The 13,695-nt window shown below is 46.7% G+C and overlaps 1 protein-coding gene across 3 annotated transcripts in view; it reads left to right on the forward strand.

Moving 5' to 3' along the window:
* Positions 1–8,567: 8,567 nt before the first annotated feature.
* Positions 8,568–13,695, forward strand: part of cdhr5b (cadherin-related family member 5b) — a 69,928-nt gene continuing 64,800 nt past the window's right edge. For all 3 annotated transcript variants that reach the window (XM_078549332.1, XM_078549333.1, XM_078549334.1), the window contains exons 1-2: positions 8,568–9,127; positions 9,213–9,385. In XM_078549332.1, coding sequence (XP_078405458.1) covers positions 9,031–9,127; positions 9,213–9,385 — 270 coding nt within the window. In that variant the 5' untranslated portion in view covers positions 8,568–9,030. The remainder of the gene's footprint in view (positions 9,128–9,212; positions 9,386–13,695) is intronic.

Genomic DNA, 13,695 nt, shown 5'->3' on the forward strand with positions numbered 1-13,695 from the left:
CCATGTAGAGGGCAAATGGGAGCCTGACCACCAGTGAGCCAGTCTATTCCCTGTGAATACACAATTATCGAGGCAGGACGCACAGGGAATGGAATGATACCGTGCGAAAAGACACCATTGCAGATGTGGGTAAACTGTCCTTTTTCCCGCCCACTACCGCACCTTTTGCAAATCTGGGACAATTCTGCCCTAAGAAATATAGGTCTACAGCATCACAAGCCCATTCTCCAGTTTGTTAAAGTTTAGTAACTGGGCTGGATTGCAGAAGTGTCGAGCAGGTTAATTCATGGAGGAAGCCAACGGGGAGATCTTCTGTCCCAGTGACCAGAAACAAGTAACCCTGATTATATGCTACTGAGCTCATGTGGAAATAATGATTACATCTGGGGTGTTTTCATTTATAATACGAGGTACAGTATGTGGACAAATAAAAATGCAAAGGTTAATCATGGTTGGCCAACAGCCAGCACAAATTTGTCAAAGGTAAGTCATACTTGACTAATTGAATGGACCTTTTTGAAGTCACTGGCAATAAAAAGTGAGGGCAGTGAGTGTTTTTGGCTGTTTTCAGTGAGCGTTTGAGAACATCATTCATAAGGGGAGAGAAATTTGAGAGAATGCAATCGCATGGATAGAAAGTTGTTGATGGACAGAAAACAGAGATTTGGGGTTAATGGATGATCTTGAGACTATAGAAGGGATTGAGGTGGAAATCCCCACCTCCACCCCAGAGGTCAGTGCTGAGAGGAGCAAATCCCACCTGGAGTTCATGCTGGGAGGGTGAACCACCACCTCCCCTCCCCTTGGGGTTAGTGCTGAGAGGGGTGAATCCCCTCTTGCCCCTCGGGGTCAGTGCTAGGAGGATGAACCACACACTCGGGATCAGTGCTGAGAGGGGTGAATCAAGGGGCAAAAGTGAGGAAGGAACTTTAAACAATCACTCATCAATAGAGAAAAAGCACTAAGAAAACTAAAGTGACGAAAGACTGACAACCCCCCTGGACATGATGTGCTGCATCCTAGGGTTGTAAAACAAGTGGCTGCAGAGATAGGGATGCATTGGCTGCAATCTTCCAAAATTCCCTAGATTCTGGAAAGGTCCCAACAGATTGGAAAACTACAAATGTTGTACCTCAATAAAGAATGAGGGGAGGCAGAAAGCAGGAAACTATAGGCCAATTAGCCTAATTTCAGTTATTGCAAAAATGCTACAATTGATTGTTAAGGAAGCAGTAGCAGGACATTTAGAAATTCATAATACAATCAAGCATCGTCAACATGGTTTTGGGTTAAAAGGAACTCATGATTGACAAAATTCTTTGAAGATGTATCGAGCAGTGTGGATAAAGGGGAACAAGTAGATGTTGTGTTTTCAGATTTCCCAATGGCATTCGATATGTTGCCACATAAAAGGTTCCTACACAAATTAAGAGCTTTGGGTGTTGGCGTTAATACATTAGCATGGATAGAGCACTGACTAACAGGAAGTAATGAAGTTTCTCCTGAATTGCCTATTGGATTTATTAGTCACTATCTTATATTTATAGATCCTGGTCTCCTCCACAAGTGGAAACATCTTCTCGATGTTTGCCCTAACAAACCCTTCTCATAATCGTAAAAAAGCTTTATCAGGTTCCAATTCATTCTGCTCTTTGCTACAAATAAGACCTGCAACCATATGAAGCTTTCCTGTTCTAGTATGATACTTGTGAATCTTATTTGCACCTTTTCCAGTGCAACTTTATCCTTTTTGTTCTGGAGAGTATTCCAAGTATGGTTCCCAAACTTCACAATAAATTATTTGTCTGTAAAGTGTCCAGAGGCTGTATAAGGCACTACATAAATTCAAACCTTTCTTTTATTTCTCACCATCCAATTAGAGGTTAATCTTTGAACATTGGCAATGAGTCACTGGGAGATTGAGCTGTGAGCTGCCATCTCACAGACAGTTTGATGAAGTGTCTGAGTGAATCTCCAGCTCCCTCTAATGGAGGTACAAGATTCACAGAATTCATTGATAAAAACAAAAAACTACTGCGGATGTTGGGAATCCAAAACAAAAACAGAATTATCTGGAAAAACTCAGCAGGTCTGGCAGCATCGGCGGAGAAGAAAAGAGTTGACGTTTCGAGTCCTCATGACCCTTCAGCAGAACACCCTTCAGCTGAAGGGTCATGAGGACTCGAAACGTCAACTCTTTTCTTCTCCGCCGATGCTGCCAGACCTGCTGAGTTTTTCCAGGTAATTCTGTTTTTGTTTTGCAGAATTCATTGATCTGTACCTGTGCTGGACACACGGCAGAATCATCCGTGCCCACTGGTGTCAGGCATGCTGGGCAGCGTGAGCAGACAATATGGCGAGAAAGGCAAAATTCGGTTTCACGACATCGTGAAACCAGTGTGCGATCATCTGCTCAGCACGTCGATGGCAGGCCGCGTCTCTCGCCATCGGATGTCGGGAACCTCATTGTAATACATCAGCATATCATTATAAGGCCAGCCCAACGGACTCATTTCCTGCACCCCACCCCCAGCCCACACTGGATCGTCTCTCCACGTCCGTGTGATTGCATGCCAATGTGTTTCACAACAGCATATGTAAGGCAGGCTGCACTTTGAGGGGAACTCAAAGCTGAGTACACAGTAATGTTGCACAGCGATCGCCCAGGTCGCGTTGGACTTCAAGGCTGAGGCGCGTTGGAGATGTGGGGGCAAGGACTGCCCTGCAGCTGAGGTGACTTGGGAGTGGTGGACACGGGGGGGGTTGAAGGTAGTGCACAAGCACGTGTGGAATTGGGGTGAAGGAAGCGACCATGCAATGGAAACGTGACAATTCCTCTCTAACTGAGACTGTTCAGACGTGGACAAATTGACATGCGTGGAGTCGGGCCTCTAACTTACCTGTCCATTCAAGCAGCACAGAGGCACGAAAGTGCCACCAAGTGCTCCAGAGCTTTTCACCCCTTGGGCACAGACTGCAAACTAATGAACGTTTTAGTGGACTGCGGAACAGTTGGATGACTGTGCACATTGTACAATCTCCTCGCTAAAACTGGCCGTGGAGCAGTCACTGGTGGAGGCACTCACAGCCCCTTGCAAAGTCATCATCCCGGTTTGGACCAGTCTCCCCCATGGTTCAAGCTAACAGCGCAGCCTTGCAGTGCGGGTTAGGAGAATGCCTGTGCCTGAGGACACATCACTCACAGCATGGTTGTCTGATGGATGTTGCACTGCTGGATCCTCACTTGGTAGAGCAGCACCAACCTCATCGTCAGCGCAAGACTGGTCCCGGTCATTGGCAGTTGGTTGGATGGCTCTGTTTTCAAATTCTGTCAGAACTTTGATTTCCAGCATCCCTCCACCTGTCTGCAACCTTTCCCTCCTGTTGTGAGCCAGTTTGTCCTACATGAATAGAGATGGGGGGAGTGTATCAGCATGCCTGTGGGTCAGATGATAAGTATGCCTGGCCTGTGTGGGTGGTGAGTGGTCCCATGGATGGAATGAGGACAATGACAGTGTGTGTGAAAGACTGAATGGTGATGTCCCTTGCACTGGCAGTGAGTGAGGGCCCTGTGGATGTGTGATGGGTTTGTGAGTGTGTGAGTTGGGATTGATGAAAAGAATGACTTACCCTGGCAGAACACAGGAGATCATTCATCCTTTTGTGGCACTGGGTGGCTGTTCTCTGCGTTGACGCTGACCACCGTTGCCACCGCCTCTCAAGCCGGGTTGGTGACATTGCTACCCATCCTGCGGCCAGAGCGGGGGTAGAGCAGGCGAGCCTCCGCGGCATCCAACAGTCACTCGAGGGATCCATCATTGAAGCGGGGGCAGCAGTCTTTTTGCCTTTGCAGCCCATGTCTCCCAGGCAGTGATGGTGAGCTGGTGGCAATGAGCACTTTGTTGGCAGCTGCCTTTTAAAGATGGCGGCCGGCGTGATGCAACAGCGGGGTGATGGGGAGCGGGCGAATAAGAGCCCACCCACCATGGAAACGGCATGTTTTGCTGGAGTGAATATATAATGAGGCAGGCTCGGGAAGATAAAGCGTGAAAACCCGCCATTTTCATCGGCAGGTAAGACTCCATTTTACCCACCTGCTACTGCACTTAGTGCAATTCTGGGGTAATTCAGCCATCGAAATTAAACAGACACCAAGTAAAGCACATTTTATCTTATGGGCAGAATTTTACGGCTCCATTTCAGTGGGGACAGGGCTGTAAAATGCGGCGAGCCATTATAAACCCCATTGACGACCACGGGAACGTAAAATCCCGCTGTCATAAAATTCTGCCCTATGAATTCAAAATAAGGTCCCTTTCAATTTGTTTCCTTTGCAGACAGTTGTAGGGCTTACAGGCTTAGATCTCACATGCCTCTGACTTCCACACACAAAACTCTTCTGTATATACCTAGCCTTCCCTTCGAATGTAAATTCTCATTGTATCACCAGGCCCTTAGATCTCCACCTCTTCTAACAATAAAACCCCTTTCATAGAACCAATTTTTATTAGTAATATAAACATGTTGCTTGGTGTCTCCTAGCTATGTGCAAGATTTCACCCCCAGTCTTTGAATGGTTTATTCAACAAAATGCAAATACACCCTTTACCTTACTGTTTACATCTCAAAACTACTATACATCAAAGCACCCAGACTAGCTGGCTTTAATCCAATTAACACACACACACTCACAGACACAGACCCTACTACAAGTCCAATTTAAAATAATTTCCAATAAGATTATATACATTAATATCTCTTCATGACAGTCTGCATAGTAATAAGTTCGGCTTGCATCAAAACAAACAAAACTCTCATGACTATGACACTGGGTGGCTTCCACCTGTGCTGCAATGGTAGCTAAGGCACTGGCCAGCAATCATTGCATCATGGTTGGATCCTCAAGTGTTGCTGTGGCGCTAGCTGCCACTTCCTTGTTAGAAAGGAGGGGTTCCAAGCTTTGCACAAAGCCCTGTACCTGGTGGTCTCACTCTGCTCCCATGTCACTGCATGCTCCACATCCACTTCTGGGTACCAATCATTTGTTTACTCTTGTCTTAACCATGTCTCCACATGGAAAGTAATTACAAACTGTACAGTTCGCCAGATGCAAAAGCAACAGAGGCTCCTGTTTGAAGCTAAAAAAGATTGACAGGCTGGGCCTCTTCTCCCTTGAATAAAAAGGCTGAGGGGGTGACCTAATAGATGCCTTTAAAATTATGGAGAATTTTGATAGAGTGGACACAGAGAGAATGTTTCCTCTTGTGAGAAAGAGCATATCTAGAGGTCATCAATATAAAAACATCACCAAGAAATCCAATAGGGAAATCAGAAGAAACCTCATTACCCAAAGAGTGGTGAGAATGTGGAACCTGCTACCACAGGGAGTGATTAAAGCAAAAAATTAGATGCATTTAAGGAGAAGCTAGACAAGTATTTGAGGGAGAAGGGAACAGAGGGTTACAATGGAAATTTAGATGAGAAAAGATGTGAGGCAAGTCAAGTGGAGCATAAACACCGGCATGGATTGATTGGGCTGAGTGGCCAGTTTCTGTGTCCTATATCCTATGTAATCCTATGTACAGCAATTGTGGTGTAACCTGTTATTGTTATTGTCATATTCCCCTCCATTTCTGTTGTAAAATAAGTTCTGCAAAAGCCCAGCAACTTTAATGATTCTTTTGTGGACCCCATAAAAAGTTTCTATGGATTCCCAGTGGTCTGTGGACCCCAATTTGAGAACTGCTTGCTCCTGGAACTTTGCTATACTCAACTTGGCTGCCATATTTCCCACATTTCCACACAAAGTGGTTATGTTGTAGAATACTTCATGGGTTGTAAAGAGTATTGCAGCATCCTGAGATCATGAAAAGTGCTATATAAATGCAATTACTTTTTTTTCTTTTTCTCTCTTTCTTTCTGACTCTCTCTTTCTTTCTCTATCTCTCTTTCTTTCTGTCTCTCTCCCTCTCTCTTTGGGCATCACTGGCAAGGCCAGCATTTATTGCACATTCCTTTTTGCCCGTGAGAAGATGGTGACGAACTGATTACTCGAACTGCTGCAGTCTATGTGGTGTAGGTACACTCACAGTGCTATTGGGGACGGGTTCCAGGATTTAGTCAGTGACCGTGAAGGATACATTTTAAAGCCAGAATTGAGCGTGATTTGGAGGGAAACTTGGAGGTGATGATATTCTCATCATCTTTCTAGGTGGGAGAGGTTATGGGTTTGGAAGGTGCTGTCAAAGGGCTCCTCTATATTATTTAACAATGACAACAGGCTCCATGACAGGCCTGCCAATGTGCCCAGCATCTTGGAGTTCATGCCCATCAGCCTTTTTCTTTACACCTCCCCATCAAGGTCTTCATCTAAGTCCCTGCTGCAGAATTTGTCTGTGTTCTCAACCTCTGGTGAGCTAACAGATGAACCATTTTATTTCCCCCAGGCCTGGCTACAGCCTGCTACTGCATAGTGACTCAAGTACCCAAGAACTGTCAACTGGCAGGCCAGTGCAGCCTCACAAAGAGGGGCTTGACCTATACCAAACATTTGATGAAGGATCACCAACACTTGATCTGATCATCCCCCCCCTCCCCCCTCACAACTCTTTCTCTGGTACATCGATGACTGCTTTGGTGCTGCTTCATGCTCTCGTCTGGACCTGGAAAAATGTATTAATTTTGCTTCCAATTTCCATCCCTCCATCATTTTCACATGGTCCATCACTGACACCTCCCTTCCCTTCCTTGACCTCTCTGTCTCAATTTCTGGTGATAGACTGTCCACCAATATTCATTACAAGCCTACCGACTCCCACAGCTACCTCGACTACATCTCCTCACACCCCGCTTCCTGTAAGGACTCCATCTCATTCTCTCAGTTCCTTCGCCTTTGTCGCATCTGTTCTGATGATGCCACTTTCAAAAACAGTTCCTCTGGCATGTCTTCTTTCTTCCTTAACCGAGGTTTTCCACCCATGGTGGTTGACAGGGCCCTCAACCGTGTCCGGCCCATCTCCCGTGCATCCGCCCTCACACCTTCCTCTCCCTCCCAGAAATATGATAGGGACCCCCTTGCCCTCACTTATCACTCCACCAGCCTCTATATTCAAAGGATCATCCTCTGCCATTTCCGCCAACTCCAGCATGATGCCACCACCAAACACAGCTTCCCTTCACCCCACTGGCAGCATTCCGCAGAGATCGTATCCTCCGGGATACCCTGGTCCACCCCTCCATCACCCCCTACACCTCAACCTCCTCCCACAGCACCTTCCCATGCAACCGCAGAAGGTGCAACACCTGCCCCTTTACTTCCTCTCTCCTCACCGTCCAAGAGCCCAAACACTCCTTTCAAGTGAAGCAGCATTTCACTTGCACTTCCCTCAATTTAGTCTACTGCATTCGTTGTTCCCAATGCGGTTTCCTCTACATTGGAGAGACCAAACGCAGACTGGGTGACCGCTTTGCAGAACACCTTCGGTCTGTCCGCAAGCATTACCCAGACCTCCCTGTCGCTTGCCATTTCAACACTCCACCCTGCTCTCATGCCCATATGTCTGTCCTTGGCCTGCTGCATTGTTCCAGTAAAGTTCAACTCAAACTGGAGGAACAGCACCTCATCTTCTGACTTGGCACTTTACAGCCTTCCGGACTGAGTATTGAATTCAACAATTTTATGAACACTCTCCTCCATCCCCACCCCCTTTCCGATCTCCCCCTTTTTTTCCAATAATTTATATAGATTTTTCTTTTCCCACCTATTTCCATTATTTTAAAATGTATTTCCATCCATTGTTTTATCTCTACCTTTTAGCCTATTTCGATTCCTTCACCCACCCCACCCCCACTAGGGCTATCTGTACCTTGCTTGTCCTGCTTTCTACCCTTAATTAGCACATTCCTTAGCTAATATCACCACCGTTTTAGTAATCTCCACCTATCACTGGCCCTCTAACCAGCTCTACCTGTCCCACCCCACCCCGCCCCCCCCCCCTTAAACCAACTTATATTTCACCTTTTTTCTATTCTTACTTAGTTCTGTTGAAGAGTCATACGGACTCAAAATGTTAACTGTGTTCCTCTCCGCAGATGCTGCCAGACCTGCTGAGTTTTTCCAGGTATTTTTATTTTTGTTTTGGATTTCCAGCATCCGCAGTTTTTTGCTTTTATCTTGATCTGACATTCGCAGCCACTAGCTCAGATACTGGTCTGAACTTTAGAGGGTAGTATAGAGTTGATAACAGCACTTAGTGAGTCGCTATGCAGTAGCAGGCTGTCGCCAGCAGAAAGGTGCCCGAACAGGAGGGTCTCCTTACCCTCCAGCATGCAACAAGGCTGCTGGGGTTCGTAAGGCCTTACCATGTGGCAAGGGCATCCCGTTGTTGGTGACTATCACTGGTGGAGGGAGTAGGTTCTTAAGTGGCTATTTATTGGCTGCCTGCCAGCCTTCTCCCGGGATTGGTGGGGGCGGGGGTGGGGGGGGGAGGTGGATGTGGGGGAGGCGGCGAGCGGGGTCAGGAGTTGTATAAGTTCTCCCCATGGAAACAATATACACTGCACAAGTTTGAGGTCAGTCAAGGGAGAAGATCCCACTTCTGGTAAGATATTGGATACTTTGACCTGAGGAATATATCAGGACTGTATCAGGAAATGTACTTTCCTGTCTGTTGACTGATAGGAAAAAGCATTTCACAACGTCTTGAACAGAGACTGAATCTCATTACCCTTTAACCAGCAGTGTCGTGTCAAAGAGGGATGCAAAACTTGCAATCTGCTTTTATGACTTTCCATTTGACTGTGATTGGATAAGCAGGTCAGTAATAAAGTGATTAGGACATGAAGCAAAGGTTGGGATGACAAGGTGGTTAGCACAAACACCCACTTCCCTCAGAACATTTAGATTCAGGTTCCTTCCAACGCATTAACAGAAAAAGCAGTTGAGGCTCGGACGGTTTGGGTTCAGTAACTGGGGACTGTTGATTCTTTAGTTAGAGAACTGAGGGGAGAGTTTTCAGTGTTTGTGAGATAATGGATTCAAGCTTCACATTTTCTGCCTTGCTGTTCATCCTGTTAGCAGCCCTTCAGCTGAATGTCGCTGCTAAGTTAGAATGCTCTTTCAATGAAGGTAAGCTGTATTTTTCACATAACATGTGAACAATTGTTTTCTTTGTAAGTTATTTGCACAAAAGGTTATTTCTCTCTTTCTTCAGCTTGCTGTGTTCCAGAAAAACATATACGTGTCGAGGAGAATAACCCAGTAGACTTTGTCATCAGTAATATAACAGTACGGGAGCATCCTGTTAAAATATTGAACCAGCATGATCCACCTGTTGTTGCTGTAGTCGGGGACACACTGCAGCTCATAAAATCAATTGATTTTGAGGTAATTATCTGACAGCAAAAAAATCATTAGTTTAGTTGTAACTATTTCTGACCCTGAGTGATAAGATGCAGAGCTCGAATCCCAACCCAGACATCCCAGGGAGATAAAAACTTCAGGCTGCCCCAGGGAGACACGAGCCCCAGACAGTCCCATAGAATCAGGTCTGCAGACAGTCTCAGGTAGACTGGGCTCCAGACAGTGTTGGCGAGTGAATTCTGTGTTTGCATCCAAATAGCTACCTACATCTCCTGGAGTTATTGACTCCCTCTGGGATCTGGTTCTACAAGCTCTCCCAAAGGTGCTGTGTAACAATGATGTGGAGGTGACAGACTCCACATCAGTTGCATGTCACAGTTGTGTGTTATAGCCAAATGTGACCTGGGATTCTGATCATTTTATTTAAAGAATTGCAAGGAGTACGATTGAACTCTGAGTCCCTCAACAAATGCCTAGTTTCTGGAATACATAGCTGACACATGGCGCCCAATGAGCTCCCAATCTCTGCCAGTGGTCAATGATTGAAGCTGAGGGGTTTGAGTGTGTTTCTGTTGGAACAGAGGAGATTGGATGGTGTGACAGAGAAGTTTAAAATAATGCTGAGGTGGAACTGAGTAGAGAGAAACAGATTGTTTTCAGTGATTGAGAACTCTACAATGAGTCGACATAGGTGTGAAATTCAATCTAAGACTTTCAAGAAAATGTGCTCCACCAGGCAGTGTCAGGCCCTAAATGGTTTCCCAGTCTCCCAATATGATGGCCAGAAAGCACAGCCCCTCCTCAATATTGGATACGATGGATGCACTGGTGTCTGGAGAGTGCAGAAACATTTAAGAACATGAGCAATAGGAGCAGGTGGAGGCAATACAGCCCCTCGAGGCAGCTCTGCTATTCAATAAGATCATGGTTGATCTTCTACCTCAACTCCACTTCCCTGCCTTATAGCCCTATTCCTTCATTCCCTTCGTGCCCAAAGATCTATCGACCTCTGTCTTGGATGTACTCAATGACCGAGAATCCACAGCCCTTTGGATAGAGAGTGCCAAAGATTCACAAGCCCCTGAGGGAAGAAAGTTTTCCTCCGCTCAGTCCCAAAGTGATAACATTAAATGAATGGGGAAAATTGTGGCAAATAGATTTCAGTTTTGGCAAATGTGAGTCATCCGCTTTGGACCTAAACAGGATAAAACAGGTGACTTTCTAAATGGTGAAAAGCTAGAAACAGTGGAGGTATAGAGACTTGGGGATCCAGGTACATATAGATCATTAAAATGTCATAAACAGGTACAGAAAATAATCAAAAACACTAATGAAATGCTGCCCTTTATATCCTGAAGACTAGAATACAAGGGGGGAGAGATCCTGCTTCAGCAATACAAAGGCCTGATTAGATCATACCTGGAGAACTGTGAGAAAATATGGGCACTACACCTTAGGAAGGACTTATTGGCCTTGGATGGGATGCAGTGCAGATTCATCAGAACGATACTGGGCTCTAACTCTTAAATTAGAAGGCAAGATTACAAAAACTAGGGCTTTATTTTCTGATTTAGAAGGTTTAAGAATGATTTGATCAAAGTTTTCAAGATAGACTAGAGAGAAGTTATTTCTGATGATTGGGGAGTCTAGGACTAGGGGACATATTATAAAGATCAGAACCAGACCTATCAGGGGTGAAATTAGAAAAGCCTTCTACACACAAAGGATGTGTGCAGGATTGATGCAGGATCAACTGTTAATTTTAAACCTGAAATTGATAGATTTTTATTAACCAAAAGTGTTAAAGGATATGGGGCAAGGGCAAGTGTATGGAGTTAGGTCGCAGATCAGCCATGATCTCATTGAATGGTAGAAAAGGTTCGAGGGACTAAATTGCCTCCTCCTGTTCCTAACCTCTTATCCTGAGACTATGAACCCTAGTTTTAGATTGTTCAGCCATCGGAAACATCCTCTGTGTCTATCCTGTCAAGCCCTCACAGAATCTTATAGCTTTTATAACTTAGTTCGACATGAGATTACTGTTCATTCTGCTAAACTGCAAAAAAAGAGGCCCATTCTATTAGTTTTTTCCTCATATAACCATTCTCTCATCCCAGGGAAAAATCCTTCATTGCATTCCCTCTTGGGTAAGTTTATCCTTCCTTATGTAAGAAGATCAAAACTGTACACAGTACTCCAGGTATTGTCTCACCAAAGCTCTGTATCATAGCAGCAATACTTCTTTACTCTTTTACACCAACTCCATTGTAATAAGGGCTAACATGCTCTTTACCTATTTAATAGACAGTTATTTTTTTCAAATTAGAGTATGACACGTTCTCGACCAGTGTTAATCTCGCTCAACACACTGAGGGCAGGCTGGGAGAGGAAAATGTACCGGGGGTGGGAGAGGAAAACTTGGGTTCCACTGGGAGAGGAAGGTGTATCAGGGGGCTGTGAGGTTGGGAGGGGGGAAATAAAGGTGTCGGCGGAGGTGAGGTGAGGTTGGTGGGGGAATGAAGATGTCAGAGGGGGTGAGCTTGGGAGGGGGGGATGAAGGTGTCGGGCGTGAGGTTGGGGGTGAAACAAAATTGCCAGGGGGCGATCAGGTTGGGAGGGAGGAATGCAGGTGTCAGGGTGGGGCATGCCTGGGAGGGGGGAAACAAATGTGCCAGGGGGGTGAGGTTGGGGGTCAGAAAGTATGGGAGGGAGAAGGAGATAATTGGCAGAAGATGGCAACTGGGGAGGTAGGTGTAAGAGGGGAAGAAGGCATAAGGGAAGGGGAAGGAGTTTGGAGGGGTGCAGAACGTTAGGTGGAGGAAGGTGTTCGGAAGGAGGCAGGACTTCAGGAGGAGGAAGGAGGTTCCAGGAGGGAAGGAGGTTCCAGTGAACATGCAAGGGAAGCGTCTGTTGAGTCCATGACTGACTTCTGGGGAGTGTACTGAGGGTGGGCGTGGTGAGAGGGAATGGTGAGAATGACCAAGGGCAGAGTGAGGTGGTAGGGTGGGAGGTTGAGGGTGCGACGGTATCAGTAGAAGGTACGGAAGGGGTGGTTGGTGGGGTCTTGGCGACAGACACAGACCGTTGGGGGTGGGAAGGAGGAGGTCGGGAGGTTAATGTGGCTGGGGGTGGGGGTTTTTGGGAAGAAGTGAATGTACACGTTCACCTGGACATCCCTGAAGGAAAAGGGCTGTGGCTGGTAGGTGATGCTGGGGAGGTGGAGGGTGATACCGGGGCTGGGGCGGGTTGTCGACTGTGATGGGGGAAAGGAAATGGGTGACTGGGGGAGGGGAAAGAACAGGGGAGTGCACGAAAAATGTTAGCCACACCATGCTAGCTAAATCGAAAGTGAAACGAGAGGTGTGGTGGGTGAGAACAGGTGCTGCATGGGAGTGTGATCAGTGGGAGGGCGGAGATGCAGCTCAGCTTAGATGGACAACTGAAAGTGAATCCCAGCAGGCAGCATTGAAAATGCTCGGACATTGAGATGAGTGTGAAACGGGAAGGATCCACATGAGTGGGAGAGTGCTTGCACGAGGCTCTAAAGGCCCTCCTACACACACAGTTCTCCCTCTAGAATCACTCGTGGTCTGGTTGTATGCAGCTGAACTGCTACTGGGGGGATGCAGGGAGAGTACTTGCGCAGCATGTCTGAAAGACGCCATTGCATATTATTCAGGGAAAGTGAATATATTTTCAGATTGTAAAGTGACAAATTGTGTTCACCCATGCAAGCACGTATGACCAGAATTTCTTAGCTTTTGAACTCTTAGACTTTAGTGGCTGCTCTGACATCTGCATCAGGGGTGGAGACAGCCTGTGCGATGGTTGGCCCTGTTGCCTCTGATAACCTCTGGAGAGCCGAGGCCTTGGGGGGCCCGGCTTGCTTTGGCTGTCCTCCCATGGGCCGGCTGCTCCTTCTGTGGTGACAGAGGATGAGGTTGAGGGGGTCACAGGCAAAGGGGGCTCAGAGGGAGTGGACAGCCTCTGAAGTTCCTGAGTGGATGACCCAGAGATGTCCACCTGCCCCTCTGCCACCCTTCAGGTGCCTCAGCGCCCCAGCCTGATTCTTTGAGGGGAGTGAGCAGGTGGAGGGATGTTGAGGTGCCCCATTTCCCTCTCGCGTTGCCACTGCAGGAACTCCCCCATGGCTCCCGTGATGGAGTGCAGGTCTGCACACATCTCCACATTCTGCTGGACCAGGGTTTCCATGGCGTCCATCATCCTCCCCATAGAGAGCTCCAAATCTGCACATGTGGCACCAATTCAGAGAGCAGGTGGTCGTACTCCTCTAACTCGTGTAGCTTCCAAAAGCTCTGCATGACGTTTCCTCA

This window comes from Cetorhinus maximus, chromosome 9 (genome assembly GCF_964194155.1).
Source record: "Cetorhinus maximus chromosome 9, sCetMax3.hap1.1, whole genome shotgun sequence".
Classification (NCBI taxonomy): Eukaryota; Metazoa; Chordata; class Chondrichthyes; order Lamniformes; family Cetorhinidae; genus Cetorhinus; species Cetorhinus maximus.